Source organism: Oncorhynchus clarkii, chromosome 13, assembly GCF_045791955.1.
Source record: "Oncorhynchus clarkii lewisi isolate Uvic-CL-2024 chromosome 13, UVic_Ocla_1.0, whole genome shotgun sequence".
NCBI classification, from domain to species: Eukaryota; Metazoa; Chordata; class Actinopteri; order Salmoniformes; family Salmonidae; genus Oncorhynchus; species Oncorhynchus clarkii.
The window spans coordinates 63,827,987-63,851,543 of record NC_092159.1 but is presented as its reverse complement, the minus strand read 5'-3'; the positions used below and the strand labels follow the sequence as shown (position 1 = coordinate 63,851,543).

The window sequence follows — 23,557 nt, the reverse complement described above, 5'->3', positions numbered from 1 at the left end:
AAAGGTGCTTCAACAAAGTACTGAGTAAAGGGTCTGAATACTTATGTAAATGTAATATTTCATTTTTATTAACAAAATTAAAATAATTGCTAACATTTCTAGACCTGTTTTTGCTTAGTCGTCATGGGGTATTGTGATGTCGTCATGGGGTATTGTGATGTCGTCATGGGGTATTGTGAAGTCGTCATGGGGTATTGTGAAGTCGTCATGGGGTATTGTGAAGTCGTCATGGGGTATTGTGATGTCGTCATGGGGTATTGTGACGTCGTCATGGGGTATTGTGACGTCGTCATGGGGTATTGTGACGTCGTCATGGGGTATTGTGACGTCGTCATGGGGTATTGTGACGTCGTCATGGGGTATTGTGACGTCGTCATGGGGTATTGTGAAGTCGTCATGGGGTATTGTGAAGTCGTCATGGGGTATTGTGATGTCGTCATGGGGTATTGTGATGTCGTCATGGGGTATTGTGATGTCGTCATGGGGTATTGTGATGTCGTCATGGGGTTTTGTGATGTCGTCATGGGGTATTGTGACGTCGTCATGGGGTATTGTGACGTCGTCATGTGGTATTGTGATGTCGTCATGGGGTATTGTGATGTCGTCATGGGGTATTGTGATGTCGTCATGGGGTATTGTGACGTCGTCATGGGGTATTGTGACGTCGTCATGGGGTATTGTGATGTCGTCATGGGGTATTGTGATGTCGTCATGGGGTATTGTGACGTCGTCATGGGGTATTGTGACGTCGTCATGGGGTATTGTGACGTCGTCATGGGGTATTGTGACGTCGTCATGGGGTATTGTGATGTCGTCATGGGGTATTGTGATGTCGTCATGGGGTATTGTGATGTCGTCATGGGGTATTGTGACGTCGTCATGGGGTATTGTGATGTCGTCATGGGGTATTGTGACGTCGTCATGGGGTATTGTGATGTCGTCATGGGGTATTGTGATGTCGTCATGGGGTATTGTGTGGTCGTCATGGGGTATTGTGACGTCGTCATGGGGTATTGTGATGTCGTCATGGGGTATTGTGACGTCGTCATGGGGTATTGTGATGTCGTCATGGGGTATTGTGATGTCGTCATGGGGTATTGTGATGTCGTCATGGGGTATTGTGTGGTCGTCATGGGGTATTGTGACGTCGTCATGGGGTATTGTGATGTCGTCATGGGGTATTGTGACGTCGTCATGGGGTATTGTGATGTCGTCATGGGGTATTGTGATGTCGTCATGGGGTATTGTGACGTTGTCATGGGGTATTGTGATGTCGTCATGGGGTATTGTGACGTCGTCATGGGGTATTGTGACGTCGTCATGGGGTATTGTGACGTCGTCATGGGGTATTGTGACGTCGTCATGGGGTATTGTGACGTCGTCATGGGGTATTGTGATGTCGTCATGGGGTATTGTGACGTCGTCATGGGGTATTGTGACGTCGTCATGGGGTATTGTGATGTCGTCATGGGGTATTGTGTGTAGATTAATGAGGAAAATAACAAATGAATCCATTTTAGAATTAGGTTGTAACGTAACAAAATGTGGATAAAAGGGGGAAGGTGTCTGAAAACTTTCCGAACCAATGTCGTCAGAAATCATACAAACACAAATTAAGATCAAAAAGCAAATTTAAGGTTAGAAATGAGGGTTAGCAGTGTGGTTAACAATTAGGTTTAAAATCTGATTTTATGAATGTGCCAGCTAGTGAGCACTCCGCAGCGCTGCCTCCAGAATAACATTCAAAACTAAGAATGCTCTTCCCTCTTGACCCCCCCCCTTATCAAGTTGTGTTGACAGAATGCTAATATTAGTTGAAATAAAAGTTACACTACCCAAAATATACTCAATTTGTGGAAGGACCCACACACTCGGTCCTCAGCCCTAGGCTCAATGCCAACAAGGTATCCACACTCACTATGTCCTCTGTATGCTGTTCTAACCCGTCTATGAAAGGGTGTGATGCACTCTTGGTTGGAATGAGGTCCATGTCCATCTCAGCTTTTCTCTTCCTTGGAGAAAAGGTCAGTGGAAGGTCTTTATCCTGTGGAACATGGGCCTTCATATCCAGCAGCACGCTTCTGAGCTGTGAAGACAGGTCAGTCACGTACTGTTCCTCTTGGAGATGATAAGTGAGTTCTGTGATCTCTTTAAGATATCCTGCACATTGCCTCCGTAACCGCAACAGCTTCCTAGAGGACCTATTCTTTCCTCTTCCAGATGGACCTTCGTATGGACGGTCAATGTTGGAGTCTCCGGTGGCCCGCTTGGTCTTAAACATGACATTTCTTATGTCACTGTCAGTGGGGTAATATCGCCTGCGAGTAGGTGGAGGGGGCTGCTCTCCATGGAAAAGCTCTTCCACTACAAAGGTGTTCAGATGACACTTCATTTCAGTCATCTTTCTCACACCAGACAGAGTCAGCTGCTCAATCTTCTCTCTCAGCCTGGCATCTACAGCTTCCCTAACATGAGCTGCCTGTTGGAGAAAGAACACATGGGTTTATTATAAAGGGGTCAGGGGGTAACTTAACCAACACAATATTATATAGGTTCTATAGTTATATTTACCTCGCCATCAACTGCATGTGAGCTGTGTTCAGAGAGGGAGGGGAACCTGACGCAGTAGACAACCTCTGCCTTCACGGAGCTGGGTGTTTCACTTAGTGCTGCCTTCAGAGTTTGGGAGGCCTCCTTTTTAGAGCACACTGTACTTTCCTCAATCTAGACATAAAAAAAAGTGGTATTTGTTACATATGTACTGGTACTATGTACGGTGTTAGGCTGATTCACACAGACAGTCCAATTCTGATCTTTTTCCCCCCCCCACTAATTGATCTTTTGACCAATCAGATCAGCTCTTTTGCCCATAATTGGAAATGGGCTGGCTGTGTAAACATGGCCTTAGACTTTGACCAACTGTAGGCGTAGACCTTAAAACCTTTTCATATTTACCTTAAAATCAGGAAAGCGGATAACTTGGGCGATGTTTATTATAGCCTTGCAGTCCACCTTTTTGGTATTTTGTACCAGTTTCCGTTTCTGTAGAAAGGTATGGTCTTCAAGCTACGGAAGATATAATAATACATTTTATTTTTATAGCAAAACATTTAATAATAATAAAATACATTTACTTACAGTACCAGTTAAAAGTTTGGACACAGCTACTCATTCAATTTGTACTACTTTCTACATTGTAGAATAATAGTGACGACATCAAACCGATGATATAACACGTATGGAATCACGTAGTCACCAAAAAAAAAGTGTTAAACAATTCCAAATATATTTTTGATTCTTTAAAGTAGCCACCCTTTGCCTTGACAGTTTTTGTACACGCTTGGCACTCTCTAAACCAGCTTCACCTGGAATGCTTTTCCAACAGTCTTGAGTTCCCACATATGCTGAGCACTTGTTGGCTGCTTTTCCTTCACTCTGTGATCCAACTCATCGCAAACTATTTGAATTGGGTTGAGGTCGGGTGATTGTGGAGGCCAGGTCATCTGCTGCAGCACTCCATCACTCTCCTTCTTGGTCAAATAGCCCTTACACAGCCTAGAGGTGTGTTTGGTCATTGTCCTGTTGAAAAACAAATGAGTCTCACTAAGCGCAAACCAGATGGGATGGTGTATCGCTGCAGAATGCTGTGGTAGCCATGCTGGTTAGGTGTGCCTTGAATTCTAAATAAAATCACTGACAGTGTCACCAGCAAAGCACCCCCACACCATCACACCTCCTCCTCCATGCTTCACGGTGGGAACCACACATGCAGAGATCATCTGTTCACCTACTCTGCGTCTCACGAAGACACGGCGGTTGGAACCAAAAATCTCCAATTTGGACTCAGACCAAAGGACAGATGTCCACCGGTTTAACATCCATTGCTCGTGTTTATTGGCCCAAGCAAGTCTCTTCTTCTTGTTGATGTCCTTTAGTAGTGGTTTCTTTGCAGCAATTCGACCATGAAGGCCTGATACCCACAGTCTCCTCTGAGCAGTTGATGTTGAGATGTGTCTGTTACTTGAAGTCTGTTATGCAATAATTTGGGCTGCAATTTCTGGGGCTGGAAACTCTAATGAACTTTTCCTCTGCAGCAGAGGTAACTCTGGTTCTTCCTTTCCTGTGGTGGTCCTCAAGAGACAGTTTCATCATAGCGCTTGATGGTTTTTGCAACTGCACTTGAAGAAACTCAAAGTTCTTGACATTTTCTGAATTGACTGACCTTCATGTCTTAAAGTAAAGATGGACTGTCGTTTCTCTTTGCTTATTTGAGCTGTTCTTGCCATAATACGGACTTGGTCTTTTACCAAATAAGGCTATCTTCTGTATACCACCCCTACCTTGTCACAACACAACTGATTGGCTCAAACGCATAAAGAAGGAAAGAAATTCCACAAATTAACTTTTAACAAGGCACATCTGTGAATTGACATTTCCAGGTTCCTCATGAAGCTGGTTGAGAGAATGCCAAGAGTGTGCAAAGCTGTCATCAAGGCAAAGGGTGGCAACTTTGAAGTATCTCAAATATAACATATATTTTGATTTAACACTTTTTTGGTTACTATATGATTCCATGCGTGTTATTTCATAGTTTTGATGTCTTCACTATAATTCTACAATGTATAAAATAGTAAAAATAAAGAAAAACCCTGGAATGAGTAGGTGTGTCCAAACTTTCGACTAGCACTTTTCTAGACACCCAAAGCTCTTTACAGTGTACAGGGAAACTCACCACCCTAACCCCACCTACATACTCTTGAGATAAGTTCCATGGCCTCTTTAGTGACCACAGCGTTAGGACAACCCTTTAAAGTCCCATCTTATTGAGGAACATTCCACTGTTAGTCCTTCAACATTATTCTAATTAAATGTCATATAAAAAGTGTGTGGTGTAAAGGACAGTGATCCGTCTATGAACTTACTTCCTTCTTGTCTCTTTCAGCAGCATATCTCTCTTTGGCTTTTGTCTGTCTGTCTTTGCCCTGGTGGCATTCATACGTCTTTGTGCCAACAACTTGAAACGGAACACCGTTGAACGGAATACTTTTACTCTCCCAGCTGAGTTTTTTCCGTGCCAAAGGCTGTGCATCTGTTAAAAAGGTCAACAATATGATATATTACTATTAGAATGATAGGCTTGTGGGGGGGGGGAACTAACAAAGTTGCTCTCTGTCAAATAACTCATCTGTTCTTCAAAATGGATCCCTTTATGCTGATGATGCAATAGCAATTTTGAGGCAATGAAGTTGAGCGTCGTTGCCATGGCAGCATTGGTTGCTGCAACCAATGTACTCTTAAGGAGTGTAGGTGAGTCTACCATTACTCTGTAGGTGAGTCTACCATTACTCTTTAAGGTCAAAGGACCTTATTACACTACACGATCAAAAAAAAATATATGGACACCTGCTCGTCGAACATCTCATTCCAAAAATAATGGGTATTAATATGGACTTGGTCCCAACTTTTCCTGCTATAACAGCCTCCACTCTTCCGGGAAGGCTTTCCACTAGATGTTGGAACATTACTGAGGGGACTTTCTTCCATTCAGACACAAGAGCATTAGTGAGGTCGGGCGCTGATGTTGGGCGATTAGGCCTGGCTCGCAGTCGGCCTTCCAACACATCCCAAAGATGTTCGATGGGGTTGAGGTCAGGGCTACGTGCAGGCCAGTGAAGTTCTTCCACACAGATCTCGACAAACCATTTCTGTATGGACCTCTTTGTGCATGGAAGTATTTAGGGGAATATTCAGGGGAATATTCAGGGGAGTATTCAAGAGTGGAAACTTTCCATGGGGATTATATGCAAATTCATATTAATACCGTTTAAATGTAGATGTGTTTTGCATTGGATATCTTTACCATATCATATGGAGACAGAAACATAAACCTTTTACTTTATCAGAAATAGATATAGTTGCAAAATATTAAATCCTTCTAATAGAAATATGAAAAACAATTTAGTTACAAATTGAACTTTAATTAAATGAGTTGACTCTTCACGTGGGATGATTTCACTGAACAACAAAAGAAAGGGAATATTGAATGATCCCCAATGATCCATCACTTCTCCCAAAAAGGTTTTCAACATACATCTGTAAAATTATAGTCTAGAAAAAGCTTTGGTTGTCTTCCTCTCAGGCTTCCATGTCTTCTCCTTGGACCTCCTCAATGTCCACCTCTTGACCATCAGACTCTGAGGCCTCATCTTCACTATCACTTTCCAACCTTGTTGAGGATCGCTCATTGTTAGGCTCAAAAAGTCTCAAATTTGTCCGGATGGCCACAAATTTTTCAACCCTTGTATTGGTCAACCTGTTGCGTGCTTTGGTGTGTGTGTTCCCAAACAAGGACCCGTTGCGCTTTGAGGCGGCTGATGTTGGTGGGATTTGTAGGATGATGGAGGCAACAGGGGAAAGAGCCTCAGATCCACAAAGTCCCTTCTACCAGGTGGTTCCACCAGGAGATATGTTGGCACGACTGCCATATTGCATCTCCATCCCAAAGCCCTTGCTTGGAAGTGTACTTCGCTAGACTGCCAAGAACCTTGACCTCATCCAGGCCAAGGTGGCGAGACACGGTAGTGATGACACCATAGGCCTTGTTGATCGCTGCACCAGACAGGATGCAGCATACTTGGGGTCCAACATGTACGCTGCGGCGTGTTTGGGCAGAAGTCTTCACACTTTTTGGTGTATTTCAGAACTGAAGTTTCCTCTGCTTGGAGCAATACTGAAGTGGGCAGGCTAGTATGGATGTCTTCTCTTACATCTGCAAGCAGAGTCTGAACATCAGACTGCACAGATTGAGGGAGACAATGCCATCCTATGGTTACTGCTATAGGTTTCAGGAGTTTTGGGCGGCTTACCACTCTCCCAAAATACATCATTCAGGAGGATCCTCTTGATGGGGCTGTCCATATCAGCAGACTGTGATATGGCCATTTCTTGGAGAGACTCCTTCCCCTCCAGGAGACCGTCAAACATGATGACAAAACCACCCCAAAGGGTGTTGCTGGGCAGCTTCAATGTGGTGCTCTTATTCTTCTCACGTTGCTTGGTGAGGTAGATTGCTGTTATAACTTGATGACCCTTCACATACCTAACCATTTCCTTGGCTCTCATTGTTTTCAGTGCCATGATGTCCTTGAGAAGCAGATTCAATGCATGAGCAGCACAGCCAATGGGTGTGATGTGAGGGAAGGACTCCTCCACTTTAGACCAAGCAGCCTTCATGTTCGCAGCATTGTCTGTCACCGGTGCCTTCTGTGGTCCAAGGTCATTGATGACTGCCTTCAGCTCATCTGCAATGTAGAGACCGATGTGTCCGTTGTCCCTTGGGTCTGTGCTCTTGTAGAATACTGTGCAAAATAGTGCTATTTTGTTCATTTTTTTGCGTTGTTTGTAACTTTTTTTTGTTGTACTTATTTTGTACATAATGTTGCTGCCACCGTCTCTTGTGACCGAAAATAACTTCTGGACATCAGAACTGGGATTTACTCACCACGAACTGGAAGAAGATTTCTCCTTTAACGAGTCCAACGAGAAAGATATACTGCTCTCCCGGGAACAGGCCCAAATCCCCGTTATTTGGTGAAGAAAAGACAGAGGAAAAGAGGAAGCGGATTGGGCTGCCTTTTGAGAATCCATAGGCCAGCGAGTAAACTCCCCACTGCCATCAATTCTACTTGCTAACGCGCATATTGGAGAATAAAATCGATGACCTACGATTATCCTACCAACCGGACATTAAGAACTGTAATACATTATGTTTGAACGACGACACGGATAATATAGAGCCGGAGGGATTTTCAATGCGCCGGCAGAACAGAGATGCTCCTAAGACGAGGGGTGGGGTTGTGTCTTTTTGTCAATAACAGCTGGTGTGCGATGTCTAATATTAAAGAGGTCTTGAGGTATTGCTCGCCTGAGGTAGAGTACCTTGTGATAAGCTGTAGACCACACTATCTATCTAGATTATTCGTAGCCGTCTATTTACCACCACAGGCCAATGCTGGCACTAAGACCGCACTCAACCAACTCTATAAGGCCATAAGCAAACAAGAAAATGCTCACCCTGGAGTGGCGCTCCTTGTGGCCGGGGGCTTTAATGCAGGCAAACTTAAATCAGTTTGACCAAAATTTTTCCAGCATGTCACATGTGCAACCAGAGGAAAAAAAACACTAGACCACCTGTACTCCACACACAGATGCATACAAAGCTCTCCCCAGCCCTCCATTTGGCAAATCTGACTATAATTCAATCCTCCTGATTCCTGCTTACAGGTAAAAAACTAAAGCAGAAAGTGCCAGTGACTCGCTCAATATGGAAGTGATCAGATGACGGGATGCTACAGGACTGTTTTGCTAGCACAGACTGGAATATGTTCCGGGATTCATCCAATGGCATTGAGGAGTATAGCACCTCAGTCATCGGCTTCATCAATAATGTCGCCCCCACAGTAACCGTATGTACATAACCCAACCAGAAGCCATGGATTACAGGCAACATCCACATCGAGCTAAAGGCTAGAGCTGCCGCTTTCAAGGAGCGGGACACTAATCCGGACGCCTATAAGAAATCCCACTACGCCCTCAGACGAACCATCAAACAAGCAAATTGACAATACAGGATTAAGATTGAATCCTACTACGCCGGCTCTGACGCTCGTAGGATGTTGCAGGGCTTGAAAACTATTATGGACTACAAAGGGAAACCCAGACACGAGCTGCCCAGTGACGCGAGCCTACCAGACGAGCTAAATGCCTTTTATGTCACTTCGAGGCAAGCAACACTGAAGCATGCACGAGAGCACCAGTTGTTCTGGATGACTGTGTGATAACACTCTCGGTAGCCGATGTGACCAAGACCTTTAAACAGGTCAACATTCACAAAGCCGCGGGGCCAGATGGATTACCAGGACGTGTACTCAAAGCATGCGCGAACCAACTGGCAAGTGTGTTCACTGACATTTTTAACCTCTCCCTGACAGTCTGTAATACCTACATGTTTCAAGCAGACCACCATAGTCCCTGTGCCCAAGGATTACGGCCCCATAGCACTCACGTCGGTAGCCATGAACTGCTTTGAAAGTCTGATTATCATATCAACAGCATCCTCTTGGATACCCTTGACCAACTCCAATGTGTATACCGCTCCAACAAATCCACAGATGATGCAATCTCAACCGCACTCCACACTGCCCTTTCCCACCTGGACAAAAGGAACACCTATGTGAGAATGCTGTTCATTGACTACAGCTCAGCGTTCAACACCATAGTGCTCACGAAGCTCATCACTAAGCTAAGGACCCTGGGACAACACCTCCCTCTGCAACTGGATCCTGGACTTCCTGACGGGCTGCCCCCAGGTGGTAACGGTAGGCAACAACATGTCTGCCACGCTGATCCTCAACACTAGGGCCCCTCAGGGGTGTGTACTTAGTCCCCTTCTGTACTCCCTGTTCACCCACGACTGCATGGCCAAACACGACTCCAACACCATCATTAAGTTTGCTGACGACAACAGTGGTAGGCCTGATCACCGACAACGATGACACAACCTATAGGGAGGTCAGAGAACTGGCATTGTGGTGCCAGGACAACAACCTCCCCCTCAATGTGAGCAAGACAAAGGAGCTGATCATGGAATACAGGAAAAGGCTTGCCGAACAAGCCCCCATTAACATCAATGGGGCTCTAATGGATCGAGAGTATCAGGTTCCTTGGTGTCCACATCTCCAATGATCTATCATGGGCCAGACTAGAGGTTGACCGATTAATCGGAATGGCCGATTTCAAGTTTTCATAACAATCGGAAATTTGTATTTTTGGGCTTTGCCGTTTAAAAAAAAAATGTTTACCTTTATTTAACTAGGCAAGTCAGTTAAGAACAAATTCTTATTTTCAATGAAGGCCTAGGAACGGTGGGTTAACTGCCTGTTCAGGGGCAGAATGACAGATTTTCCCCTTGTCAGCTCGGGGGATTCAATCTTGCAACATTACAGTTAACTAGTCCAACACTCTAAACACCTGCCTCTCATTGCACTTCACGAGGAGCCTGCCCGTTACGCGAATGCCGAAGAAGCCAAGGTAAGTTGCTAGCTAGCATTAAACTTATCTTATAAAAAAATAATCAATCAATCATAATCACTAGTTATAACTACACATGGTTGATGATATTACTAGTTTATCTAGCGTGTCCTGAGTTGCATATAATCGATGCAATGCTGGGGGATGATTTAACAAAAGCGCATTTGCGGAAAAAGCACAATCGTTGGACGACTTAACCATAAACACCAATGCCTTTCTTAAAATCAATACACAGAAGTATATATTTTTAAACCTGCATATTTAGCTAAAAGAAATCCGGGTTAACAGGCAATATTAACCAGGTGAAATTGTGTCATTTCTCTTGGGTTCATTGCACGCAGAGTCAGGGTATATGCAACAGTTTGGGCCGCCTGGCTCATTGCGAACTAATTTGCCAGAAATGTACGTAATTATGACATAACAGTGAAGGTTGTACAATGTAACAGGAATATTTAGACTCATGGATGCCACCCGTTAGATAAAATGCCGAACGGTTCCGTATTTCACTGAAATAATAAACATTTTGTTTTCGAAATGATAGTTTCCGGATTAGACCATATTAATGACCAAAGGCAGTCTGACTGAGCGATGGTAGGCAGCAGCAGGCTCGTAAGCATTCATTCAAACAGCACTTCCGTGCATTTTGCCAGCAGCTCTTCGCAAGCACAGCGCTGTTTATGACTTCAAGCCTATCAGCCTAATGGTAAAATGGCTAGCTAGTTAGCTGGGTGTGCGCTAATAGCGTTTCAAACGTCACTCGCTCTGAGACTTGGAGTAGTTATTCCCCTTGTTCTGCAAGGGCCGCGGCTTTTGTGGAGGGATGGGTAACGCTGCTTCAAGTGTGGCTGTTGTCGATGTGTTCCTGGTTCGAGCTCAGGTAGGGGCGAGGAGAGGGACGGAAGCTATACTTTTACACTGGAAAAACTATAGTGCCTATAAGAACATCCAATAGTCAAAGGTATATGAAATACAAATGGTATAGAGAGAAATAGTCCTATAAATACTATATTGAGTACAACCTAAAACCTCTCACCTTGGAATATTGAAGTCTCATGTTAAAAGGAACCACCAGCTTTCATATGTTCTCATGTTCTGAGCCAGGAACTCAAACGTTAGCTTTCTTACATGGCACATATTGCACTTTTACTTCTCCAGCACTTTGTTTTTGTGTTATTTAAACCAAATTGAACACGTTTCATTATTTATTTGAGGCTAAATAGATTTTTATTGATGTATTATATTAAGTTAAAATAAGTGTTCATTCAGTATTGTTGTAATTGTCATTATTACAAACAAAATACATTTTAAATCGTCCGATTAATCGGTATCGGCGTTGAAAAATCATAATCGGTCGACCTCTAGGCCAAACACACCAAGACAGTCGTAAAGAGGCCAAGACAAAACCTTTTCCCCCTCAGGAGACTGAAACGATTTTTCATGGGTCCCCAGATCCTCAAAAAGTTCTACAGCTGCACCATCGAGAGCATCCTGACCGGTTGCATCACCGCTTGGTATGGCAACTGCTTGGCATCTGACCATAAGGCGCTACAGAGGGTAGTGCGTATGGCCCAGTACATCACTGGGGCCAAGCTTCTTGCAATCCAGGGCCTCTATAATAGGCAGTGTCAGAGGAAAACACAAGCCATAAAAGACTGCTGAACAATTCATCAAATGGCCACTGGACTATTACATTGACCCCCTCCATTTGTTTTGTACACTGCTGCTACTCGCTGTTTATTATCTATACATAGTCACTTCACCCCTACCTACATGTACAAATTACCTCTAACCTCTACCCCCACACACTGACTCTGTACTGGTACCCCCTGTATATAGCCTCATTATTGTTATGTTATTGTGTTAATTTTGACTTTAGCTTATTTGGCAAATATTTTCTTAACTCTTCTTGAACTGCACTGTTGGTTAAGGGCTTGTAAGTAAAGCATTTCACTGTAAGGTCTACACTGTTGGTTAAGGGCTTGTCAGTAAAGCATTTCACGGTACGGTCTACACTGTTGGTTAAGGGCTTGTAAGTAATCATTTCACTGTGAGGTCTACACTTGTTGTATTCGGCGCATGTGACAAATAGTTTGATTTGACATGATCATAATTGACTGTAGCACATATAAAACGCCCACAAGCTACCAGTGGCTGAAAACACAATTGCAGCGGGATGTACGAGTGACGAATTTCCGGGCAAGGATGGTCCATTTAAAATGAATTCCTTCCTCCCTCGCCCTGCAAGTGTAAACTCGTCAGACGTCATGATAAGTCATCCGAAGTGTCCACTTAATTTGAGGGTTGAGGGGAGAGTGTGTTTTGAATGCAGCCTTTATTGTACAATCCTTACTGTTGACCAATCACCGACGAAGTGGCTTAGACTTCGGCTTGCCTCTAGAAAGAAATGTTGTGTGCCCGAACAACAGACCGAAAGGGTGAACCAGACACGTCTTCGGGGCTATAAAGCTGAAGCGTCCCTTTAGAATGGTAGTGAGAGGAAATCCAGTCGCGGGAGCGGATGGAAGTAGCGGAAACTGGGCCGACATTCTGCTAATTTTGTCGTCGATGAAACATCCGATCTCAATACATTTTTAATGTCCCAAAAGTACAATATGTTACGAGCACAGTGCGTTAAGTTTTATAGACTTCAAGCTTTGCCGAAGTTTTAAAAAATTGCGTTTAGGAGTGCAAGGTCGAATTGAGTTTGTGCTTGGCTTTGCCCACTATGCTCATACTGTAAACAGCACAGATGAACTAACTTCGTTTTGGAAACAATTTCCAAAACAAACGAGAAAGCCTAAATGTCATAATATATGCACGAATTTTCCAAACTGTTCGGCTGGGAAGAATCCATGGAAAGACTGACTGAGACGGGCAAACCCCACTCCGTTGCCAGCAACATTGCATAGCAATATTGCCCCCCCAGAAATGGCCAGTGTATCATTAGCCGTCACGTAAGTAACTTAGTTATTTCAACAGTAATTAATGAAAATGTCTAATTTATTGGGCTAGTGTATCATCAGCTTTAGGTCATTTTAGATGAGTATCAAAAGTAAGCTACTAGCTACCTAATGTTAGCTATGTAACGTTGTGTTTTTAAAGATAACTTACCCTTTTGCCCAAAACTTTTGTCCTTTCTCAATGTTATGAATTTCAGTGACGTTTCCAATTCTTGTTCCCGAATGTATTTAGTTATTTCGTCCTCAAACTTGAACTCGAGGTATGCCATTTCGAAAATGCGGCGTTTTCCACCATAGATATTAAGCAGTGTGCTAGCACAGTTTCTAAACCTAGAGACGCAACATCGCGATACTTCCGGGAACGCTTGCGGACCAGGACGACGCCTCGATCACACCAACAGTTTTCCCCTCCCCCGTTTTGGAACACCAGAAGTACATTCATTTCCGATTTAACGCTGTGTTTGCATTACAGTATTGCTGAGGCAGTTATATATATATATATATAGAGAGAGAGAGATGTCCTTGTTTTTGAAAGAAAAACACTTTTTTTTGTCCATTAAAATAACATCAAATTGATCAGAAATACAGTGTAGACGTGTAATTGTAATTGATTCAAACTGTAATTGAAGTGTAATTGATTCAAACTACATAATAGGCTGATACACAGCCAATACAGTAGGTGGCCCCATGCCCCTAGAACAATTGTTAGAAGAACAACAATAACAACGTTTGGCCTCACACTCCAGAACAGTAGGTGGCGCCAAGTGGTTTGTGCTGATTGTACGGAGATTGTGACAGCCTGGTTAAATGGTGTCCCTTGACAAGGCAAGAACAAGATGTATGTCAGGAGAAGTGCAGTATTATCATAAGGAGACTTATACTTGGAAATGGAGGAGGAGTGGAGGGAAAAAGAGTGGCAGAGGAGGTCTAAGAGAGAGATGGAGGAAGAGGGTGAACTTGAGTCAGTTAAAAATGGTGGGGGGAAAAAAGTGGGGTGGTCGGTGTGGTGAAGTTATCAGAGCCCGAGGCGTGCACCGAGAGTCAGGATAAAGATGAGCCTGTGACAGCAGGAGTAAAGTTTTTGGAAAAAGTGGACGCCTGCCTTTTGGCTGATCCATTTGTGGTTTCAGGGTGAGTGAAAACGGAGTTGGGTGCTGTGGAATCGGTGAGGGTAACCAGAAGTGGTCTTGTGGTAATTGTACGTGTTTCTGCTGGTCAGAGGGAGCAGGCGCTCCACGTTAAACGAATGGGGACAAGAGGTGTGAATTGTTTTGCTCTCAAGAAAAGGGTGCCATTGAAAGGAGTGATTACTGGGGTAGCGGTAAAAGCTGACCAACTGAAGGGGAAGATTCCCGGTGTTCGTGATTTTTTTTATTTATTTAACTAGGCAAGTCAGTTAAGAACAAATTCTTATTTTCAATGACAGCCAAGGAACAGTGGGTTAACTGCCTGTTCAGGGGCAGAATGACAGATTTGTACCTTGTCAGCTCGGGGGTTTGACCTAGCAACCTTTCAGTTACTGGCTCAATGCTCTAACCACTAGGCTACCATGCCACCCCAATAGTGGAGCATGGTATTTATTATGATGTATTAATATTTTGTGAGTGTAGTGTGAAATTGTAGGGTATTTGTTGTATTTTTTATATATATTTTTTAGCAAGGTATAAGGGAGTTATACTCCAGTCTATTGGTAGCGGTAGACCTCATCGGAGAATAACAGTAGGTGGCAGTGTATGCTGCTAAAGGTTGAATGCGATCCGCCAACCCAATCTCAAAGAAGAAGAACGTATTCGCTAACGCCGCATTTTCGAAATGGCATATCTCGAGTTCAAGTTTGAGGACGAAATCATTAAATACATTCGGGAACAAGAATTGGCAACGTCACTGAAATTCGTAATATTGGGAAAGGACAAAAGTTTTGGACAAAAGGGTACGTTGTCTTGTCTTTTTTTATTTTATAACTAGTAGCTAACTTTTGCTACTCTCATCTAAAATGATGCTAGCTAAGTTAGCTAGCTAGCATAACAGATTCCATTCCAAGCGCTCGACCAGAGAGCAACTTTGTTAGTTTCCCTACAAGCCTATCATTCTAATAGTAATATATCATATTGTTGACCTTTTTAACAGATGCACAGCCTTTGGCACGGAAAAAACTCAGCTGGGAGAGTAAAAGTATCCCGTTCAACGGTGTTCCGTTTCAAGTTGTTGGCACAAAGACGTATGAATGCCACCAGGGCAAAGACAGACAGACAAAAGCCAAAGAGAAATATGCTGCTGAAAGAGACAAGAAGGAAGTAAGTTCATAGACGGATCACTGTCCTTTACACCACACACTTTATATAACATTTAATTAGAATAATGTGGAAGGACTAACAGTGGAATGTTCCTCAATAAGATGGGGCTTTAACGGGTTGTCCTAACGCGGTGGTCACTAAAGAGGCCATGGCACTTATTGCAAGAGTATGTAGGTGGGGTTAGGGTGGTGAGTTTCCCTGTACACTGTAAAGAGCTTTGGGTGTCTAGAAAAGTGCTATAAAAGTCATTATTATTATATTATTATTATATCTTCCGTAGCTTGAAGACCATGCCTTTGTAAAGAGACGGAAACTGGTACAAAATACCAAAAAGGTGGACTGCAAGGCTATAATAAACATCGCCCAAGTTATCCGCTTTCCTGATTTTAAGGTAAACATGAAAACTTATATCAAGGTCTAGGCCTTCTGTTGGTCTGTCTAAAAAATAAAAAAAATGGATCAGAATTGAGCTGGATATGTAAACACAACCTGTGAATCAGCCTAACACCGTACATAGTACCAGTACATATGTAACAAATATCACTTTTTCATGTCTAGATTGAGGAAAGTACAGTGCGCTCTAAAAAGGAGGCCTCCCAAACTCTGAAGGCAGCACTAAGTGAAACACCCAGCTCCGTGAAGGCAGAGGTTGTCTACTGCGTCAGGTTCCCCTCCCTCTCTGAGCACAGCTCACATGCAGTTGATGGCGAGGTAAATATAACTATAGAACCCTTATAATAGAGTGTTGGTTAAGTTACCCCCTGACCCCTTTATGATAAACCCATGTGTTCTTTCTCCAACAGGCAGCTCATGTTAGGGAAGCTGTAGATGCCAGGCTGAGAGAGAAGATTGAGCAGCTGACTCTGTCTGGTGTGAGAAAGATGACTGAAATAAAGTGTCATCTGAACACCTTTGTGGTGGAAGAGCTTTTCCATGGAGAGCAGCCCCCTCCACCTACTCGCAGGCGCTATTACCCCACTGACAGTGACATAAGAAATGTCATGTTTAAGACCAAGCGGGCCACCGGAGACTCCAACATTGACCGTCCATACGAAGGTCCATCTGGAAGAGGAAAGAAGAGGTCCTCTAGGAAGCTGTTGCGGTTACGGAGGCAATGTGCAGGGTATCTTAAAGAGATCACAGAACTCACTTATCATCTCCAAGAGGAACAGTACGTGACTGACCTGTCTTCACAGCTCAGAAGCGTGCTGCTGGATATGAAGGCCCATGTTCCACAGGATAAAGACCTTCCACTGACCTTTTCTCCAAGGAAGAGAAAAGCTGAGATGGACATGGACCTCATTCCGACCAAGAGTGCATCACACCCTTTCATAGACGGGTTAGAACAGCATACAGAGGACATAGTGAGTGTGGATACCTTGTTGGCATTGAGCCTAGGGTAGTAAGGCTGAGTGGATACTTTGTTGGCATTGAGCCTAGGTTAGTAGGGCTGAGTGGATACCTTGTTGACATTGAGCCTAGGTTAGTAGGGCTGAGTGGATACCTTGTTGGCATTGAACCTAGGTTAGTAGGGCTGAGTGGATACATTGTTGGTATTTAGCCTAGGGCTGATGACTGGGTGGGTTCTGCCACCAATTGAGTATATTTTGGGTAGTGTAACTTTTTTATTTCAACTAATGTTAATATTCTGTTAATGTAACAGATGTGAAATGGCTTGCTAGATTAAAGTTATACTGTTACATTAACAACTTCATAAAAACATGTTTTCTCATCTCAAGATGTAAAACAAATACATGACTATAGTAAGTCATTTAGGAGGCATATAAACACACTGTTCCACTCATCTGCAGCTACTCTCTACTTTATTATGGTCTGTCCTGATGCCTAGTCACTTTACCCTGATCTGGTACTTCCTGTATGTAGTTGCACATTTATCTCCTTGATCTGGTACTTCCTGTATATAGTCGCACATTTATCTCCTTGATCTGGTACTTCCTGTATATAGTCGCACATTTATCTCCTTGATCTGGTACTTCCTGTATATAGTCGCACATTTATCTCCTTGATCTGGTACTTCCTGTATATAGTCGCACATTTATCTCCTTGATCTTGTACTTCCTGTATATAATCGCACATTGATCTGGTACTGGTAATCCCTGTATATAGCTGCACATTGATCTGGCACTGGTAATCCCTGTATATAGATAGCTGCACATTGATCTGGTACTGGTAATCCCTGTATATAGCTGCACATTGATCTGGTAAACCCTGTATATAGCGTTATTATTGTGCATTCTATTCCTCTTGTTACAATCCCCATGTTTTTTTGTATTATTTTTTTACTTTGAATCGTTGTGAAGGGCTGTAAGCCAGAATTTCACGGTTTAGTCTACACACCCGTTATATTTGGCGCATGTGACAAATACAATTTGTTTTGAAGTGCCCAAATAAAGTAACAGGGTTGACCTTAAGTGTTGACGTTTTAATCAGACCATTTCTAAATATGCATTAATGACTGTTTCTTTGAAGCTGTGTACGTTTTACTTGTGGATTTTTTTGAAAACAAAAATTTAAAATCAAGATGTATCAAATTTGTTTGTTTTTATAATGGCATGTAGATATTGGAGTAAACCTTTTTTGGGTTAAAATAAGTAACTCTTGTGTAAGGGCCAACATGATTAGCTTGCAATCTGATTGAGTGGTTGAGTACATTGTTTTACAACTAAATATTCCCTTTCCTTGAATAAGCAACCTGGTCTCAGAGCATTTGGTATTATTCTGTACGTAAAACCGAGATGCTCCATTTTAGTATATGTTTCGTATGGAATATATTAATCTGGGGATGTCCATCACCCATTCCGTATGATATCTTACGAAGTACAATTAATATTCTATTTTACGAATTTGCAGAAAATATGCTATGTTACGAATTCAAGCTAGGTGGTTAATGTTCGCCAGGCTAGGGGTTAGTTTAGGGGAAGGGTTAGCTAACATGCTAAGTAGTTGCAAAGTAGCTAAAATGCTAAAGTTGTCCGTGATGAGTTTCAAACTCGCAACCTTTGGCTGTGTTACACACCTACCCAGCCACCTGACTTCAGTAACCATACCAAAGGTAACATACGGTGCATTCAGACCCCTTTCCTTTTCCCACATTTTGTTACGTTACAGCCTTATTCTAAAATTGATTAAATTAAATGTTCATCAATCTACACACCATACCCGCTAATGACAAAGCAAAACCAGGTTTTTATACATTTTTGTTAATTTATTTAAAAAATTAAATCTAAAACATACCTTATTTGCATAGGTTTTCAGACCCTTTGTGATGAGCCTTGAAATTGATCTCAGGTACAGCCTGTTTCCATTGATCAACCTTGATGTTTCTATAACTTGATTGGAGTCCACCTGTGTTAAATTCAATTGATTGGACATGATTTGGAAAGATGCATACCTGGTCTATATAAGGTCCCACAGTTGACCGTGCATGTCAGAGCAAAAACCAAGCTATGAGGTCGAAGGAATTGTCCGTAGAGCACTGAGACAGGATTGTGTCGAGGCACGGGTCTGGGGAAGGATACCAAAACATGTCTGAAGCATTGAAGGTCCCCAAGAACACAGTGGCCTCCATCATTCTGGAATGGAGAAGTTTGGAACCATCAAGACTCTTGCTAGAGCTGGCCGCCTGGTCCAACTGAGCAATCGGGGGAGAAGGGCCTTGGTCAGGGAGGTGATCAAGAACCTGATGGTCACTCTGACAGAGCTCTAGAGTTCCTCTGTGGAGATGAGAGAACCTTCCGGAATGACAACCATCTCTGCAGCACTCCACCAATCAGGCCTTTATGGTAGAGTGGCCTGATGGAAGCCACTCCTCAGCCCGCTTGGAGTTTGCCAAAAGGCATCTAAAGGACTCTCAGAAAAAAATGGAAACAAATTCTCTGGTCTGATGAAACCAAGATTGAACTCTGAAGCCTGAATGCCAAGCGCCCATCTGAAGGAAACCTGGCACCATCCCTACTGTGAAGCATGGTGGTGGTGGCATCATGCTGTGGGGATGTTTTTCAGCGACAGGGACTGAGAATGTCCTTGAGTCTGAATGTTCTTGAGTGGCCCAGCCAGAACCTGGACTTGAATTAGATCGAACATCACTGGAGAGACCTGAAAATAGCTGTGCAGAGACGCTCCCCATCCAACCTGACAGCGCTTGAGTGTATCTGCAGAGATGAATGGGAGAAACTGCCCAAATACAGGTGTAGAGTCATACCCAAGAAGACTGATCGCTGTAAAAGAGTCTAGCCTGTCCATTTTGTTATGAGCCTGTCCATTTTGTTATGAGCCTGTCCATTTTGTTATGAGTCTAGCCTGTCCATTTTGTTATGAGCCTAGTCTAGCCTGTCCATTTTGTTATGAGCCTGTCCATTTTGTTATGAGCCTGTCCATGTTGTTATGAGCCTAGTCTAGCCTGTCCATTTTGTTATGAGCCTGTCCATTTTGTTATGAGCCTGTCCATTTTGTTATGAGTCTAGCCTGTCCATGTTGTTATGGGCCTAGTCTAGCCTGTCCATGTTGTTATGAGCCTAGCCTGTCCATGTTGTTATGGGCCTAGTCTAGCCTGTCCATGTTGTTATGGGCCTAGTCTAGCCTGTCCATGTTGTTATGAGCCTAGTCTAGCCTGTCCATTTTTGATATGAGCCTGTCCATTTTGTTATGAGCCTAGTCTAGCCTGTCCATTTTCATATGAGCCTAGCCTGTCCATTTTGATATGAGCCTAGCCTGTCCATTTTGTTATGAGCCTAGCCTGTCCATTTTGTTATGAGCCTAGCCTGTCCATTTTGTTATGAGCCTAGCCTGTCCATTTTGTTATGAGCCTAGCCTGTCCATTTTGTTATGAGCCTAGCCTGTCCATTTTGTTATGAGCCTAGTCTAGCTTGTCCATTTTGATATGAGCCTAGCCTGTCCATTTTGTTATGAGCCTAGTCTAGCCTGTCCATTTTTAAAAGCAGCCCAGAATATTCCAGTCACTATCTCAGAGGATGTGACCTAGTCTAGCCTGTCCATTTTTAAAAGCAGCCCAGAATATTCCAGTCACTATCTCAGAGGATGTGGGCCTAGTCTAGCCTGTCCATTTTTAAAAGCAGCCCAGAATATTCCAGTCACTATCTCAGAGGATGTGGGCCTAGTCTAGCCTGTCCATGTTGTTATGGGCCTAGCCTGTCCATTTTTAAAAGCAGCCCATAATATTCCAGTCACTATCTCAGAGGATGTGGGCCAGAAAATAGAGGTTGCGGTTATGCAATGATCTTTGCCTATCCATGTGTTGTCAATGACATACGAGGAGACTGCATGCCTAAACATATTGCAGAAACTGTTAGGGGACAGTGAGGAGACTGCATTCCTAAACATATTACAGAAACTGTTAGGGGACAGTGAGGAGACTGCATGCCTAAACATATTGCAGAAACTGTTAGGGGACAGTGAGGAGACTGCATTCCTAAACATATTGCAGAAACTGTTAGGGGACAGTGAGGAGACTGCATGCCAAAACATATTGCAGAAACTGTTAGGGGACAGTGAGGAGACTGCATGCCTAAACCTATTGTTGAAACTGTTAGGGGACAGTGAGGAGACTGCATGCCTAAACATATTGCAGAAACTGTTAGGGGACAGTGAGGAGACTGCATGCCTGTTTAGTGGGGCAGATGTCTCCACCTGTAGCTGAATGGAAGAAACTGCAGTTAAAATTGAATGTAGCATTCTGTCAAGATTATTTTTTGACCATTTCAATGAAATAATGAGAACTCTCCAATACCTTTTAACTTTAAAGCCCTTTATTTGGACCCACTGTTAATCTATCCATTTATACAATGGGTGTCTTTCCACAAACCATCGTAAGAAAATGTGTCACTCATGTTATGACCAAGGCATTTCCATTCTTTTCACGAATCACACACGGATCATTATTATAGTCAAAACACACACGGTTCATTATTATAGTCAAAACACACACGGTTCATTATTATAGTCAAAACACACATGGTTCATCATTATAGTCAAAACACACACAGTTCATCATTATAGTCAAAACACACATGGTTCATCATTATAGTCAAAACACACTTTGCTTTTAAACAACAAATTATAAAATCCCAATGTCGATGCATTCATTGGGACAGTTTCAGTTGAGCAGTATTGCATTCTCCATGTCGGCAGAGAGTAGACAGTAGGCCTTCTCTAGGGCCCTAGACCACAGAGAGTAGACAGTAGGCCTTCTCTAGGGCCCTGTCCAGAAACAACACAAACAGCCCAGAGGCCTAGACCACAGAGAGTAGACAGTAGGCCTTCTCTAGGGCCCTAGACCACAGAGAGTAGACAGTAGGCCTTCTCTAGGGCCCTAGACCACAGAGAGTAGACAGTAGGCCTTCTCTAGGGCCCTGTCCAGAAACATCACAAACAGCCCAGAGGCCTAGACCTCAGAGAGTAGACAGTAGGCCTTCTCTAGGGCCTAGACCACAGAGAGTAGACAGTAGGCCTTCTCCAGGGCCCTAGACCACAGAGAGTAGACAGTAGGCCTTCTCTAGGGCCCTAGACCACAGAGAGTAGACAGTATGCCTTCTCTAGGGCCTAGACCACAGAGAGTAGACAGTAGGCCTTCTCTAGGGCCCTAGACCACAGAGAGTAGACAGTAGGCCTTCTCTAGGGCCTAGACCACAGAGAGTAGACAGTAGGCCTTCTCTAGGGCCCTAGACCACAGAGAGTAGACAGTAGGCCTTCTCCAGGGCCCTAGACCACAGAGAGTAGACAGTAGGCCTTCTCTAGGGCCCTAGACCACAGAGAGTAGACAGTAGGCCTTCTCCAGGGCCCTAGACCACAGAGAGTAGACAGTAGGCCTTCTCTAGGGCCTAGACCACAGAGAGTAGACAGTAGGCCTTCTCCAGGGCCCTAGACCACAGAGAGTAGACAGTAGGCCTTCTCTAGGGCCCTAGACCACAGAGAGTAGACAGTAGGCCTTCTCTAGGGCCTAGACCACAGAGAGTAGACAGTAGGCCTTCTCTAGGGCCCTAGACCACAGAGAGTAGACAGTAGGCCTTCTCTAGGGCCCTGTCCAGAAACATCACAAACAGCCCAGAGGCCTAGACCTCAGAGAGTAGACAGTAGGCCTTCTCTAGGGCCTAGACCACAGAGAGTAGACAGTATGCCTTCTCTAGGGCCTAGACCACAGAGAGTAGACAGTAGGCCTTCTCTAGGGCCTAGACCACAGAGAGTAGACAGTAGGCCTTCTCTAGGGCCCTAGACCACAGAGAGTAGACAGTAGGCCTTCTCCAGGGCCCTAGACCACAGAGAGTAGACAGTAGGCCTTCTCCAGGGCCCTAGACCACAGAGAGTAGACAGTAGGCCTTCTCTAGGGCCCTAGACCACAGAGAGTAGACAGTAGGCCTTCTCCAGGGCCCTAGACCACAGAGAGTAGACAGTAGGCCTTCTCTAGGGCCTAGACCACAGAGAGTAGACAGTAGGCCTTCTCCAGGGCCCTAGACCACAGAGAGTAGACAGTAGGCCTTCTCTAGGGCCCTAGACCACAGAGAGTAGACAGTAGGCCTTCTCTAGGGCCTAGACCACAGAGAGTAGACAGTAGGCCTTCTCTAGGGCCCTAGACCACAGAGAGTAGACAGTAGGCCTTCTCTAGGGCCTAGACCACAGAGAGTAGACAGTAGGCCTTCTCTAGGGCCCTAGACCACAGAGAGTAGACAGTAGGCCTTCTCCAGGGCCCTAGACCACAGAGAGTAGACAGTAGGCCTTCTCCAGGGCCCTAGACCACAGAGAGTAGACAGTAGGCCTTCTCTAGGGCCCTAGACCACAGAGAGTAGACAGTAGGCCTTCTCCAGGGCCCTAGACCACAGAGAGTAGACAGTAGGCCTTCTCTAGGGCCCTAGACCACAGAGAGTAGACAGTAGGCCTCCTCTAGGGCCCTAGACCACAGAGAGTAGACAGTAGGCCTTCTCTAGGGCCCTAGACCACAGAGAGTAGACAGTAGGCCTTCTCTAGGGCCCTAGACCAGAAACATAACAAACAGCCCAGAGGCCTAGACCACAGAGAGTAGACAGTAGGCCTTCTCTAGGGCCCTAGACCAGAAACATCACAAACAGCCCAGAGGCCTAGACCACAGAGAGTAGACAGTAGGCCTTCTCTAGGGCCCTGGCCTAGGCAACAGAGAGTAGACAGTAGGCCTTCTCTAGGTCCCTGTCCAGAAACAACACAAAC

At 44.1% G+C, this 23,557-nt stretch overlaps 2 protein-coding genes across 2 annotated transcripts; one reads left to right on the top strand and one right to left on the bottom strand.

Moving 5' to 3' along the window:
- Positions 1-1,613: 1,613 nt before the first annotated feature.
- LOC139365249 (calcium-responsive transcription factor-like) lies at positions 1,614-13,406 on the bottom strand. The gene is made up of 5 exons (XM_071102753.1): positions 13,201-13,406; positions 4,923-5,089; positions 2,956-3,066; positions 2,572-2,724; positions 1,614-2,479 (listed from the first exon to the last, which is right to left on the bottom strand). Exons 1-5 carry the CDS (start codon positions 13,316-13,318, stop codon positions 1,847-1,849), a joined length of 1,182 nt encoding a protein of 393 aa, XP_070958854.1. The 5' UTR covers positions 13,319-13,406; the 3' UTR covers positions 1,614-1,846.
- A 1,455-nt stretch (positions 13,407-14,861) lies between these two features.
- Positions 14,862-17,199, top strand: LOC139423623 (calcium-responsive transcription factor-like). The gene is made up of 5 exons (XM_071175208.1): positions 14,862-14,979; positions 15,177-15,343; positions 15,624-15,734; positions 15,902-16,054; positions 16,147-17,199. Exons 1-5 carry the CDS (start codon positions 14,862-14,864, stop codon positions 16,744-16,746), a joined length of 1,149 nt encoding a protein of 382 aa, XP_071031309.1. The 3' UTR covers positions 16,747-17,199.
- Positions 17,200-23,557: the final 6,358 nt, after the last annotated feature.